We start from the raw sequence: 15,898 nt of genomic DNA on the forward strand, positions 1-15,898 counted from the left end.
GACTCCAGTTTTTTTTTTTCTTCCGATGTAATTCTTTGAAAGCATCAGAACTGCAGTTAGTTAAGGGGATACATGTTGTTACTGGAAGGAAAAGGTTGTGTTTTGGGCTGAGATTTGCAAAGGAAATATTAAGGACAAAAATATAAAGCCACACACATTGAACAAGACTTTAAAACATGTGTTCTGGGAGGTTTTACTTATGGACTTTATAAGGAAGTAAAAGCCATTGCTTTATTACCAAGGGTGTTCTTTATTTAATGTATCCCAAAGAATACGTTTGACAAGATCACTAGGAACCAGAGAAAGAATGTATAACCTGACACAAACAGCAAGCAATAATCTATGCATTTTTTTATGTGCTTTGTTTCCTTTTCTCCAGGCTGTTCCAGTGTGCCTTCCCTTGAACCTTGACAAAAATTATGAATTACTTTACTTGGCAGAGCAGTTCATAGGGGTGGTTTTATATTTAAAATTTCGTTTGCCGGAAATCACCAGGTGAGGTACTAATGTCAGTGATAATCTCTAGAGGTAAGCAGGTAAGGACAGAAGAAAAGTGACCAAAAAGGTTTGAAATGTATGAAATTGCACTCCCAATTAGATAATTTAGATATATTATCAATCAGATAATTTAGGGAACCCTAACATTAATTCACCCCTTCACACATGTAATTTTCATGCTAAAATCATTTGGGTCATTCTAGGCTGACCTTCCCCAATGATCATTGTACCTTAATCCATCCTTCTTCCATTTCTAGTGAATACAAATTTACTAAGAAGTTGGGAAAGTAGGCTTAATATATTTGTCAAATTTTCATTCTTCTTTATACATGTTATAAAAGCTAAGTAAAAAGAAAATGCTGGAAGTATTGCTTTCAGAATATAGCTGTATTCATAATTACTAAGGAAAATTCATAAGATTGTGTAAGTGGTATTTTAAAGAAACACATCACATGATTTTAGTTGATTGAGTAGCTTATCTGCTATTCCTGTAGTTAGGTTGTGTCTAGGGAAAGAATAGTTGTTGATGATTTAGAGTCATGATTCTCCTTTAATTATCAAATTTTCTAAGAGTCATATATGATTGAAACTAGAAAAAAGGAAATTAGAATTTTGTTGTAATAATAGAAAGGGAATTATTTAAGACTGATTACAGAATCCATATTTTAAAATATTTTAATTAGATAAGCATACATATGTACAATTTAATTCATTAGATACATGAATGATTCATTAAATAATTCACCTAAATTCATAGAAATTGTATCCTTAAGGAACATTATTCTAAAATTCACTAATGTAATTGTGCTCCTTCAACACTCTTTTATCTACCAAGACTTGGTTTTCCCCTTTAATATCTCAGAGCAAATAATGTCATCTAGTGACATAGACTGGAGACAACATTTCCTTGCTAAGATAATAATGCGAATGAGAGAGAAAAAGGTTAATTATTGCATACCTTTAGTCACTGTCAGGAGGATTCATTTCTGACAATTCACAATAGCTTGGGCTGTAACACGGAATAACATAAGCCAAATTATTATTTTTTCCAGTATTTATTTGTCCTTTATTTATATAGTTTAAACTTTTTTATTGAAGTTTAATATATATATATATATATATGTGTATAGAAATAAACACGTATCTTAAATATACAACTTGATGAACTGTTTATAAACTGCCACCTGGTAACCAACACAAAGAATAACTAGTGCTTTGTTGTGGCTTTTTTCCTTTTTTTTTTTTTTTTTTTTTTTGCAAATTCCTTCAGCTCAGTCTCCAATGATCAAATACTTATCCCACCCTAACGTTAACAAATTCACTCTTCTTTTTCATTTTGCAAAACTTCAGAGAAAGAATGAATTGTTCCCCAGGGTATGCTGATGTATTCCAGACAGAAAGAATGTAGAACACAACTCTTTGTGTTACTGGTGTAGCATGATTTTGCAAAGAGAAGGAAATTATCTCCCTAAGAGGATCAACTTCTGGAAGATCCTGAGCATACGCAGATTTGGGTTTTGACAAGATAATACCTGCTTCACATCAGCAAAATGTGATGATTATGAAAGAGAATAGAGGTCCTTATCCTAAGCAAAAGTAAATAAACAAAATAATCTTAGTTCAGTAAATCCCTACTACATTGTTATCTGTCCAACATACTTCTCTCCACATAACCTCTTTAAAATATTTCTTTGGAATTCTAAAGATTAAAACATTTATTTCATCAGCCTTTCTTTGTTCTATTTGAAGTTAAGTCTGTTCCCCATTGCATATAGTGCCTCTATGGGGATTCTTTCTTGCCTTTCTTGCAAATTATCTGAAGTCCTGACTTTTTTTTTAACTTAAATCACCTTTATTTTAATTTAATTCAAGTGACTAACCGTTATACAACTATTTTTTTCTATTCCCTGTTTGTCTTTTTTCAATCATTTTGATTTGATGGTTTCTTGGAAATGTTAATGCTAATTTTCATTACAGTGTCATAGGGCACTAATCAATACATGTTATTTTTTCTTAAAATTTATTTATTTATTTTGAGAGAGAGAGAGGGAGAGGGAAAGCATGGGAGGGGCAAGGAAAGAGGGGGAGAGAAAGAATCCCAGTCAGGCTCTGCACTGTCAGTGTGGAGCCCGATATGGGGCTCAAACTCACAAACTGTGAGATTATGACCTGAACCAAAATCAAGAGTCGGACGCTTAACTGACTGAGCTGCCCAGGGGCCCGGATGCATGTTAGTTTTTAACCCAGCATTTCTAAGATATCTCCTCCCCTGTAATAGCTACATATATACTCAGTGTCTTAATAGCAACAGACATTACCCAAACTCAGGTACCCCCAAACATATGACTAGACTATATCTTTTCAGGTCTCCTTCCATGTGCTCTAGTGTAGTGATTTATACAATTAAAGCTTTGGAGAACTTTTTTAAATCAAGCTAACAGATCTATCTTAGAGTTTTTTACTTTGCTTTTCTTACCGCACACAAAGACTTAATTATGTTTGCAGTCATCCAGATGCTGTTTTGTATATCTCTGTGAGTGATTCCTTCCTGACATATATGAAGTCACAGGGAAAACAGGCCTTTTGATGTATAAACCAATCATGAGATGGTAACATCTTTTACTAATCAAGGATACAGCCAAAAAAAAAAAAAAAAAAAGGAATCTTAACATCCGATTATATAGTGTATAAAAAGCTCCAGGAGAGATACAATATATCTAATATTTTGTACATATGTATGAATTCCAGCATTTACAAGAGTACCTTCAAAACAAATGCCAAAAAAAGATGAAAAAGTACCAAAGCATCTGTTCACTGGAGAAAAATTCTCCAAGCATACGAAAGAAAATATAATACCTTGATTTTGAGCATACACAGAGCCAGAGATGACACACGAACAGTCTAATCGTGCTCTACTTTTTTACTAATCCCAGGAAAGAAAGAAATACTTGACTCTTTCAACATATTACTGTTTCTAGTATAAGAGAAAAAGAATAATGCATTAAGCATTCCCTATTTCTCTATTAAGGCTCTCTCTTTGCCCATTATATAGATTTTCAGCTGAATTTGATTTCCGGACCTATGATTCAGAAGGTGTTATCCTGTACGCAGAATCTCTTGACCACTCATGTTGGTTCCTGATTGCTCTTCGTGATGGAAAGATTGAAATTCAGTTTAAGAATGAATATGCAACCAAAATCACAACTGGAGGCAAAGTTATTAATAATGGTTTATGGAATACGGTATGTTTTATAGATTTTAGAAAGAATATCTCTAACACAGTTTAACATCATTAATAATTTATTTCTATGGTGATACCAAATCAAAATGGAGTTGGATTTATTTGATGTTATATGAAGTATACTACATACGCTGTAAATCCTTGAAACAGTCTGAGAAATGATAATGTCACAGAATATATTTAGGATTTTTGTAACATTGTTTTCAGTTATTTGCTTAAACTACTCTATAACTTTTTACCTTTTTTAATGACTTATTGATGTCTCTCCTATAGGTTATTAGCGGGCATAACAGTTTATGCAAAGATACTACTGATCAAGGACAAAAATACTGAGTAGCCACCAATATTTTTTAAATGAAAGAGAAATGCAATAGTAACATAGAAATACACATCGAAAGACTAGTACATATAGTAATTAATTCAATTTCAAATATTAGCATATAGATAAGGAACCAATTTGTATAGAGAGTATATACCAGCCAGTACCAATTACAGTGCTCTTTTAGATAATCACTAAAAGTGAGCCTAAAATGGAAGTTTTCGTGAAGGGAATACTTTCATTTATAATGCGGAGAACTCTTTTCTGCAAGAGTCATTGCTGTTTTCAGCAGGTTCTATCTGAGAAATCAGCTTCACCTTAGAACGTGGTACCCAAAAGAGACACTTTATATGCCTGTGGGATCTGGCAAGAGATCTATATTGAAAAGACATGTGACATCATCACTACATTATTTCATTTCTTTATTTACCCACTCGTGCACTCATATATTAACTAAGCCTTTAGTGAGCACTTCTAAAATGTTAAGTGCCTGGGGCTCCTGGGTGGCTCAGTCGGTTAAGCATCTGACTCTTGATTTTGGTTCAGGTCATTGATCTCACGGTTTGTGAGTTCCAGCCCTGCATCCGGCCCTGTGCTGTCGGTGCGGAGTCGGCTTGGGATTCTCTCTCTCTCTCCTTCCCTGGCCCTCCGCCACTCATGTTCACATGTGCCGTCTGTCTCTTTCTCTCTCAAAATAAATCAACTTAAAACAAAGAATTGATGAAAATGCTAAGTTCCTGAGTTCAAGGCACTAGAGCTATGGCAAGAGATTTTCCTTGCTCTTGAGCTTACTTGGTACCTCACAATTTAACAGGTGATGCCTTATGCACTAATACAATATAATGTGAAATCATTATAGTACAGGTAGCAAATAAGGTACAGTTGCGCACAGATATGGTTTACCAAAAATGGGGCTATCTGTCCTTTGATAGCCATAGATTTGGGGCTCTGGACTCTTAAATACACTTTTTTTTAAGTTTATTTATTTTATTTTGAGGGAGACAGGGACAGCGGGTAGTCGGGGAGGGGTACAGAGAGAGGAAGAGAGAATCCCAAGCAGGCTCTACACTGTCAGTGGAGAGCCTGATGTGGGGCTCAAACCCACCAACCGTGAGATCACGGCTTGAGGCAAAACAAAGAGTTGGATGCTTAACCAACTGAGCCGCCCAGGTGCCCCGGGGCTCTTGACTCTTGACCAAACAGTGTCTGCGCATGATCAGATGCAACTGTCAGAGAAATCACTAAAATTTTCTGGCTTCTCCAAATGCTCTCATTAGCGTAGCTTTGCCGCTACATCTTTCCTACTACATCTATACGTAGAATACTTGGCTCATACAGCTATTCCTCCACTGTCCTAGAGAATACATTTTTAAGTTTTAAAAAAAAATTTTTTAATGTTTATTTTTGCGAGAGAGAGAGCGCACGCGTGCGCACACACACACAAGTGGGGGAGGGGCCGAGACAGAGAGGGAGACACAGAATCCAAAGCAGGCTCCAGACCCTGAGCTGTCAGTAAAGCCTGACATGGGGCTCGAATTCACAAACCGTGAGATCATGACCTGAGCCAAAGTTGGACGCTCAACCAACTGAGGCACCCAGGCGTCCCATTTTTTTAAGTTTATTTATTTATTTTGAGATTGCAAGCTTGAGCAGGGGAGGGGCACAGAAAGAGGAAGACAGAAAGGCAAGCATACCCCGCACAGTCAGTGCAGAGCTCGAAGTGGGGGCTTGAACTCATGGACCATGAGATCATGACTTGAGCCAAAGTCGGACACTTAGCCGACTGAGCCACCCAGGCACTCCTGAAGAATACATTTTATTGCCTCGTGTCCCCACATCTCCTATCTAAAAATCACTAAAATTACTTTTTCAGCAAAAGAGAGCAAACAGAATTTTTCTGATCAATTGATACAAATTGAAAATGTCGGCTGTTTGGAGGAGAATTTAGATACATTTTAGGTAATATAGAATATATATAAAGAAGGTAAATATTTACCTACAAGGCTAACATCTTGAGTTGCAGATAGTGTTTACTAATGAATTATCCATGAATGATATGTTAGAGTCAGGATTCTGGATTGGATAGAAGGCAGCTAGCTATTCAGTTCCATACATTTTGTCTTCTATATTTATGATTCTTATTAAAAATAAACTATTATTTAATGATATGCCCATATTTTAAATAAAACATAAAATTTCCCTTTGTAAATTGAATACAACTTGACATTAAAAATTTAAGAATAATAAGGAAATCAGAGAAAAACTTTAATCTGGTAATAAATTTGATGCTGGCTAGTTTTTAAAAATTCTTAATTTGATATTTTAGGAATTTACGAATTTTCTCCCCTGCCATTTAAATAAGATTTCTTTTCTCCCTATCTTTCATTTAAAAAATATTACTTCATGGTATTTTTACCATTTTACAGTTTTGTTGGTTTGTTAATAACTTGTACAGTTTCAGGCAAATTTATGCAGACACGGAAATTATCTCAAATAAATAGATATCTCAAATAAATAGATTAAATTGCTTTAATTGACAAAGTTAAGTTATATTAATCATTAAGCATTAATACTTAAGTTACATTAAGCAAACTGGAGTGTTCACTTAGTACCATTTGCTTCACTAATTTTAAATAATTTTAAAATTTCAAATAAAATACTTTAAACTTTTTTTTAATGTTTATTCATAGTTGAGAGACAGAGACAGAGGTGGGGGCAGAGAGAGAAGGAGACACAGAATCTGAAGCAGGTTCCAGGCTCCGAGCTGTCAGCACAGAGCCTGATGCGGGGCTCGAACTCACGAACAGTGAGATCATAACCTGAGCCGAAGTCAGATGTTTAACCAACTGAGCCACCCAGGTGCCCCTCAAATAAAATACTTTGAAAATAAGAATTTAAAATGTAGAGCTTAGGATTGTTGTAATTGAGATAAATAGAATGTGGGTAATTGTTAATTAAAATGGTTATAAACCATAGAAATAAATAAGGCTATAAGTCATTACATCTCATATTTAGGTATAATTCCAATATTGGTGGGAAATTTGTACTTTGTACCATATTTTTATTCATTCAAAAAGGTATTTATTGAGTGCTTTATGTGCTGTTCCTTCTTCTAGGTAGTGAGGCTACAATAGTGATTAAAACAAAATCACCACTCTTGTGGAGCTTGCACTCTAGTGGTGAGATGTTAACCACGAATGCATGAACAAAATAGCTACGTCAGATAGTGGTTAGTGCTCAGAGGAAAAGGAAAAGCAAGGCCAGGCAAGAGTCATGATGGTGAGTGTGCATGTGGAATCAGGAAAGCCATCTCCGATGAAATCACATCTGACCGGAGACTTGAGGGCACAAATCATGAGCAATATATGGGGCAAGATGATTCTGTGCCATATGAACAGCAAGTACAGACCATCAGGCAAGCGGATGTGATTGTTGTATTTGAGGAACAACGCAAAGCTCAGCATAGATGCAGTGGAGTAAGGGAGGGAGGGAGGAATAGAAAATGAGGTTAGAAATGTGGTCTGGAATAACACCAGGTAGGGCCATGGGGACTCTATTGAGAAATTAGATTTTATGCTAAGTAGAAAGACCTAAGATGATTTTGAGAAGTGACATGATTTAATTTGCATGTATGTTAAAAGATAATCAATTCTAGGGGCACCTGGGTGGCTCAGTTGATTGGGTTTCGACTCTTGATTTCAGCTGAGATCATGATCTTATGGTCTGTGGGATCGAGCCCCATGTCGGGGCTCCACATGCACTGACAGTGTGGAGCCTGCTTGGGATTCTCTGTCTCTCACTCTGTCTCTGTCCCTCTCCCTCTCCCCCCCCCCCCCCCAAAATAAGCAAACACTAAAAAAAAGAAGATAATCCTAATCAGGACATGATGACTTTGTGGAAACTAGATAGTAGAGAGACAGGAATGAGACAGGATATGGGCTTATGAGACCACTGGACCACTGTAGTAACTCAGTGGAGAGAAGATGGCATCTCTGTCTAGAGCGTTGATGGTAGGTGGTGAGAAGTGATCACATTCTGGATATACTTTTGAGCTTCAGCCTTCAATTTAAGGTAGATAAAAAGTTTTGAATATTCAACATAAAGAGGGGTTTAACAGCCATGAGATTGATTATTGTTTATCTGTGGTTCTAAACTGTCTCATCGAGTGCCCATATATTCATAATGCTCCTTTCCTGTCCTATAATGAAATGCATCAATAATGTAAGCTACTTTTGCATATCCCTAGTAGAAACCAATATAATACCCTAATTACTATACAAAGAAATAAAGGGAAGTAATTTATAAGAAAATAATACATATTTCAGTATATAAGGGCTCAAGTGCAAGCACAGTATTTGTCAAAGCTTGCTCCTATGTGTAGAATAATGCGAAAGCTGCAAATGAAGACTCATGCTGGAGTATTGTATTGGCAATTCAAATACTGTAAAGGCATAGATACCATCAGTAAAGGTGATCTTCCAAAATAGTGAGAAACTCCTGGTAAAGATCCACGCAAAACAAACATCAATTTATCCTTGGTTTGCAAGACTGTTGATATTCTTGAAAAATTCAGTGCATGCTGAAATGGTACAAAAAATGTTTTGTGTTCATATATGCCAAACTCAGATAAGCATGAGTACACTCTGCATGAATATCCTGCAGGGACATTCAGAAGATTTGCAGGATATTGGGCATTTTATTATTTTGCATGACGATCCTCCCTATTACAGGTATCCAGCATCTTGCAATGTCAGCATGCATCCTACTCATTGCAACAGCTAAGTACCCTCCCCACCCCTAAATTTTCCAAATGCCCTAGAGTGGGAGAGTAGAGCCCCCATTTAAAAGTATTTGCATGACTAAGGGGAAAAAGGTCTGAGAACTGAGCTCTGGGGCTTATTGTAGAGGTTGAAAAGAAAAGGAGGAGCCCCCAAAAGAGACAGAGATGGAGTGGTAAGACTTCCAGAAGCAAGCTAGACTGAGGTTCTAGAGGCTAACTTAAACTTCTCCAGAAGGGGAGAGTGTGATGCTAAGTGAAATAAGCCATACAGAGAAAGACAGATACCATATGGTTTCACTCTTATGTGGATCCTGAGAAACTTAACAGAAACCCATGGGGGAGGGGAAGGAAAAAAAAAGAGGTTAGAGTGGAAGAGAGCCAAAGCATAAGAGACTCTTAAAAACTGAGAACAAACTGAGGGTTGATGGGGGGTGGAAGGTAGGGGAGGGTGGGTGATGGGTATTGAGGAGGGCACCTTTTGGGATGAGCACCAGGTGTTGTATGGAAACCAATTTGACAATAAACTTCATATATTGAAAAAAAAAATTTCTCCAGAAGGGAATAGTCATTTGAGTAAAATGATACTGATTGGCTGCAGTGAGGACAGAGCATTGACCAACTTTAAGTCTGTAAATGTTACCAAAGTTATTTTACATTAGAGCATAATTTTTCTCTTCCTATAGTGGTGCTTTAACATGCCTACCTTTTCACTTCCATTACTGATGAGTAAAAGAAGAGTTTTCATTTTGAGTGCTAGAGTTTTGCTTGAGGAGATTGGTTCTTCAAGTCGTCTTTTTGGGAGGATTTTTTATCGTTGTTTGCCATCACTTTCAATCTTTTTTAAAAAACCAAACCACTTTCAAAATTGGAAAAACCCAATTTAATTTTATGTATTGTGTTTCCTTATGACCTCAATTACTTTTGAATTTTGAAATAAAATATAATTTGTATGTAATGAACGGAACACTAGAGATACTGATTTCTCATAATTTATATTAAAAATTTATTTCCCTTATTGATTCCATATGTATGCTTCCAGACAATTGCAAAATAAGAACACTTAAAAGTTTCCTAAGATTTTGTATAATTACACACCGGGGTTGAAAGATGTATTATAATTGAATGTTTAAATTTAAAAGAATAATATTGATTTTTTTACCTTAAAATATTCATTTACTTTTCAGACAAGAATTATCACTTTAAAACACATTTTTACCACCTTTATAGTAATTAGACATTTCAAATGGGTTTATGACAAATTAATTATTACATTAAAATGATTATTTTGAAAAATTATTTACTGGAATAATACCAGGATTTTTTCAATCTTAGTGTTTCAAATGACATGCAGTGATGTTTGGTTGTTTGATAATTTCTGTATTTTTAATTGTAGGTCTCTGTGGAAGAATTAGAATACAGTATTAGTGTAAAAATAGCTAAAGAAGCCGTAATGAATATAAATAAACCCAGAAGCCTTTTTAAGCCTGCAAATGGATTTCTAGAAACTAAAGTTTATTTTGCAGGATTACCTCGGAAAGGGGAGAATGTACTCATTAAACCGGTAATGATCCAAGCTTCTATCATTTATCATGGATGAATTCCTCTTGTCTGTAATAGATTTGAAGATGTGTTTTTCTTATAGTCAAAGAAGTTATTTTGTTGAACACACCAAATGTGACAACTTGAATTGAACAAGGAAAAATCACATAGTGATCCTTGAAATTGTATTAAGGAAACAAGAAAATGAATGTCGTGTTTTTGAGCCCATATAAATCCCCAGTGTTACCCATGGAGAAGTAGGCCTTTTCAATTCTCAAGCATCAATTCAGTGTCAACATAACTGTCCATATTCAGCTATTGCAGATACAAATACATTTATTTGAGTCCAAAAATACAATATTTTATGGAAGCCAGTCAAAGAATTTTCTTAGGTCTATTTTAGGACTTAAAATTTGGGAGATAGAATAGCGTGTAGGATAGAACTTCTAAAAATCTTAAAAAAAAAATCTTTGCTGGGAGTACAACTTCAGCCTGTCATAAATTGAAGTTATAAATAAAAGATGATTTTCTGCATGTGATGTTTGTCTAATAACCATGGAATAGGTTTTATGAAGGAGACTAATCACTGTCCTTGAAGAGCTTTAAAAATTTCATTTGAAGTCACGGGCCTGCCAATTATACTTGCTGATCTACCTTAAATATTTACTATTTTATATCCATCTTTTACTCATGGCAATTCAGTTACCATAACTTTTGAAAGATTTCTGCAATATGATATAAAACCTGAATTGGTTCACCCATGTCAGAGTGAATATATCTGTTCCTTTGAAATTGAGAAATCAAGACATTTTAAAAGTTAAATAAATTATTCAAAAACTATTGGTAAAATGGCTACTGTGTGTCTCGAGTCTGGATGCTTTTTTGACTGAAGAAAGCAAACACTTTTGTTCCCGAAGACAGTCAGGGTCTGATGGCAAGACAAACCTATATTATAAATGCAACTAAAGAAAGCAGCGTGCAGCCCAGGGCCACAGCTAGTAGCATGCACGGAACTTGAGAGCAGAAAAACCGTCTCTGGCTGGGAAAGGCCAGTAGGACTTGAGGTGTTAAAAATCATTAGGATCCCAGTGGGGCTCTGTGATGGCATAAACTGAAAAAGACTGCCCATCTGAAGGATACCTTAAAAAATTAGATAAAATTCGAAACATTTACAATATTTTAAAATGTCGTCAGAGAAAGGGTTTTCCCTCTAAATGAAAACTGCATCTATATTCAGTTAAACCACTCTGAGTCTGACTTGTTTAAGTTGCACTCCTTGACCTATATTTCAATTGGTTAGATTAACCCTCGTCTAGATGGATGTATACGAGGCTGGAATTTGATGAATCAAGGAGCTTCGGGAGTAAAGGAAATTATTCAAGAAAAACAAAATAAGCATTGTCTTGTCACTGTGGAGAAGGGTTCCTACTATCCTGGTTCTGGAGTTGCCCTATTTAGCATAGATTATAGTAAGTGATTTCTCATTTTACTTCTCTTTTCTCATTAATGACTAAATTTATTCATTGACAAACTTCAGTAATTCCTTCAGTAAACATTATGGAGTACTTACTATGTGCCAGGAATGGTGTTAGGCTAATTCTTATTGTTATATATTTTTTAAATGAACTTTTTGAAGTATATTAGGGGGAAAAAGTAGTTGAATATGCTTATGTTATTATTTAAAGATTATTGGCACATAACCCGATCAATTTCAAGTAAATTCGATTAACCTATTTTAAGGTTCACCCATTTCTCGGTTGTATTGAGTCTATTGATTAATGCATCAAAAGGATTTGTCTTCATTTCTGGCATTTTCATGTAATTGTTTCTTAAAATGTCCACCCCTCTGTTGAAATTGCCCATCTGTACACATTTTCTACCTGAGCCTTCAACTTATTATTCATAATTATTTTCAATTCCCTGTCTGATAGGTCCAATATCTGAGTCATAGCTAAGACTGGTCATGTTGACTGCTTTGTCTCTTGACGATGTGTTGTTTTTCTTTGTTTGCTTCTGAATTGGATAATTTTTGGTTTAAAGATGAGCAACTTATGTAGAATAGTAGAGACAGATAAATAATATTTTTGTCTGGAAATGAGCATATTTCTGCTTTTGCTAGGCCCTTAATAAGGTGGTTGAATCAGTCTCATCAAGAGTTGAGCTGCTTAAGCTTTCTTGTTTCCACGAGTATTCTTCAAATTCCTTTATTGTTACCTAGTGATTATGGTAGGGAATGGTTTCTAGAGGATTTTTCTTAATAGCTGATCCATCGTTAGTTTTAGGTATTCTGTTTAGGGTATGCCTCAAGAAAGTGTCTCTCCATGGTCTTGCTTCACCCCAGAAGAATGCTCTCGTTACTTGACATTTGCTAGCGAGGCAATGGGGTCTGGAGAGCATTCTCTAATGTTCTGGTACAGATTCAATTTTTGGCAGATGTTGTATCCTTTGACTTTTCTTTTCCCCCCTCCCAACCACCAGCGGGGGAGATATCTAATGGTCAAGACTCAAGATGTTTTTCTGCTTCTTTTCCATGGTAGGTGCTCTTTGGTTGTTTGTTTTGTTTTTTTCCAGTTTCCTTTCCCTAACCTGAAGATGTAATGGGTCTTTGCATGTGTCCTAATGATGACAAAGTTTGTTGCCTTTCTCCCAAAGCTGTAAGGCTTTTGTTGCCTAAAGAAGACAGAGAAGGATCTGGGTGGGACTTTGTATACTCCCTTCAGGTTACTGCTCCTCTCTTCTAGGCCTGCACCAGGAGGGAAGCTTTCTCTAATTTCTTTCTCTGCCCCATTTTTCTCTTGAGTACCCATTTAAGGTCTATGAAGAAGAGCCTATAAATGGGTGTGGATTCCTCATGTGCGTGAAGTTCCCAGGGTTTCTGTATTCTCATATGAGCCCCATTTGGAATTATCAGTTTGTTAATATTTTTATTTAAATTCTTCTCATCAAATTGTATAGCATCTGGTGTCTGCTCTGAGTAAGAGAGGAAACTCTTCCTGTCTTTCCATGGAAGCACTTATCTTTCTTCAGATTTCTACTTTGTTAGTTGCTCTGCAACCACAGCTCCCTGACAGTTCAAGAAAAATTGTGTTTAAGTATATAATTGGTCTTTTGTTGTTGTGGTTGTAAGGGCAGGAGCAGTGCTATTTCCAGTTTTGTCTACAGTCTTAAGCAGAACAGGAGCTCTTGCCAGACTGATCCAGGTTTTTGTGTGTACAAATAATATATCTGTAATATGCTAGGACATACATCTTTGTACTTTTATATGATTAATTCTGTAGGAGAGAAGCTTAGATTCTGTCCGTCAAAGATTATGCAAATGTGTCGTTCCTGTTGCTCAGTTAGATGCTTTTCCAAAAATGTTTTATGAATTTACACTCCTACCAACAGAATAAGAGAGTTTGTGCTTGAGATTTGTTTCCAATCTGAGAGTTGAAAAATTACAACCTGTAGTTTTATGTATGGTTATCCCAGTTTCTACTGAAGTTGAATATCTCTCCAGATGCTAATTAGCTATTTTTATATCTTAACTATCTTATTAGGTTCTTTGTCTTTTTCTGTTTAGGAGTCTGTTATTTGAGTGACTAAATTTTGCGTCATAAATTTAATGTTATTCTGATATCTCTGCTTTAAGAAAAAATTATATATATATATATATACACACACATATATATATGTGTGTGTATATATATATATATATTTTTTTTTAATGTTTATTTTCGAGAGAGAGAGCAGGGGAGGGGCAGAGAGAGAGGGAGACACAGAATCCGAAGCAGGCTCAAGGCTCTGAAGCTGTCAGCGCAGAGCCTGACGCAGGGCTCAAACCCACAAGCTGTGAGATCATGACCTGAGCCGAAGTCGGATGCTTAACTGACTGGACCACCCAGGCGCCCCAAGAAAAAAATTATATGTGAAATGTGTTTATTTGCAGTCTACGAAGTATTGCTACACTTTTAAGGATGAATCTTATGTTGGTACTTTGTGTATTCCTAACATAAGTTAATGCAATGTCTTCAACATTAGTTCTGTATATGATTTTTTAAAAATGTTCTAACTAAAGTGATGACTGAATGCAGGAAAAAACTAGGCCCACAATAATTTGCTTGAAGGAAAAACTCCCTGAAGAGAAAATGAGGGGCGGCTGGGTGGCTCAGTCGGTTAAGCCTCCTACTTCCGCTCAGGTCATGATCTCACGGTTTATGAGTTCAAGCCCTGCATTGGGCTCTGTACTGACAGCTCAGAGCCTGGAGCCTGCTTCAGATTCTGTGTCTCCCCCTCTATGCCTCTACCCTACTTGTGCTCTGCCTCTGTCTGTCAAAAATAAACAAACATTAAAAAAAAAGAAAATGAAAATAGTTATATTGTGTCTGAAAAAAATCACTTTCATAAATAATCAGCTATTTCATGGATAACTTGAAAGTGATCAACTTTTTAAAAAATTTTATATCCAAATTAGTTAGCATATAGTGCAATAATGTTTCAGGAGTAGATTCCAGTGTTTCATCCCCTCCACATAATACCCAGCGCTCATCCCACCAAGTGTCTTCCTTAATGTCCCTTGTCCATTTAGCCCATCCCCCACCCCAAACCCCTCCAGCAACACTCAGTTTGTTCTCTATATTTAAGAGCATCTTATGGTTTGCCCCCATCCCTGTTTTTATATTTTTTTACTTCCCTTCTCTTATGTTCATCTGTTTCATATCTTAAATTCCACATGAGTGAAGTCAAATGATGTCTTTCTCTGACTAATTTTACTTAGCATAATGTACTCTAATTCTATCCACGTTGTTGCAAATGGCAAGATTTCATTCTCTTGATTGCCAAGTAATATTCCATTGTGTGTGTGTATATATATACATACATATATATATATGTATATATGTGTGTATATATCTATCTACATATATATATATATACATGTATATATATATATATATACATACATGCACACACACACACACACACACACACACACACACACTACCTCTTCTTTACCCATTCATCAGTTGATGGACATTTGGGCTCTTTCCATACTTTGGCTATTATCAATAGCACTGCTAAAAACAATGGGGTGCATGTTTCCCGTCAAAACAGCACACATGTATCCTTTGGATGAATACCTAGTAGTGCAATTGCTGGGTCGTAAGGTAGTTCTAGTTTTAATTTTTTGAGGAACCTCCATGCTGCTTTCCAGAGTGGTTGCACCAGTTTGCATTCATACCAGTAGTGGGATTTCTCCGCATCCTCACCAACATCTGTCATTGCCTGAGTTGTTCATTTTAGTCATTCTGACTGGTATGAGGTCATATCTCATTGTGGTTTTGATTTGTATTTCCCTGATGATAAGTGATGTTGAGGATCTTTTCATGTGTCTGTTAGCCATCTGGATGTCTTCTTTGGAAGAGTGTCTATTTGTGTCTTTTGCCCATTTCTTCACTGGATTATTTGTTTTTTGGGTGTTGAGTTTGATATGTTCTTTATAGATTTTGGATAGTAACCCTTTATCTGATATGTCATTTGCAAA

At 35.9% G+C, this 15,898-nt stretch overlaps 1 protein-coding gene across 1 annotated transcript in view; it reads left to right on the plus strand.

Annotated features, from left to right (window-relative positions):
- The window catches only part of PROS1 (protein S), a 70,230-nt gene that overhangs the window by 45,933 nt on the left and 8,399 nt on the right, over positions 1-15,898 (plus strand). Inside the window, exons 9-12 of the mRNA XM_058731682.1 lie at positions 380-495; positions 3,551-3,740; positions 10,232-10,399; positions 11,678-11,846. Coding sequence (XP_058587665.1) covers positions 380-495; positions 3,551-3,740; positions 10,232-10,399; positions 11,678-11,846 — 643 coding nt within the window. The remainder of the gene's footprint in view (positions 1-379; positions 496-3,550; positions 3,741-10,231; positions 10,400-11,677; positions 11,847-15,898) is intronic.

The sequence above is a fragment of the Neofelis nebulosa genome, chromosome 5 (assembly GCF_028018385.1).
Source record: "Neofelis nebulosa isolate mNeoNeb1 chromosome 5, mNeoNeb1.pri, whole genome shotgun sequence".
Taxonomy (NCBI): Eukaryota; Metazoa; Chordata; class Mammalia; order Carnivora; family Felidae; genus Neofelis; species Neofelis nebulosa.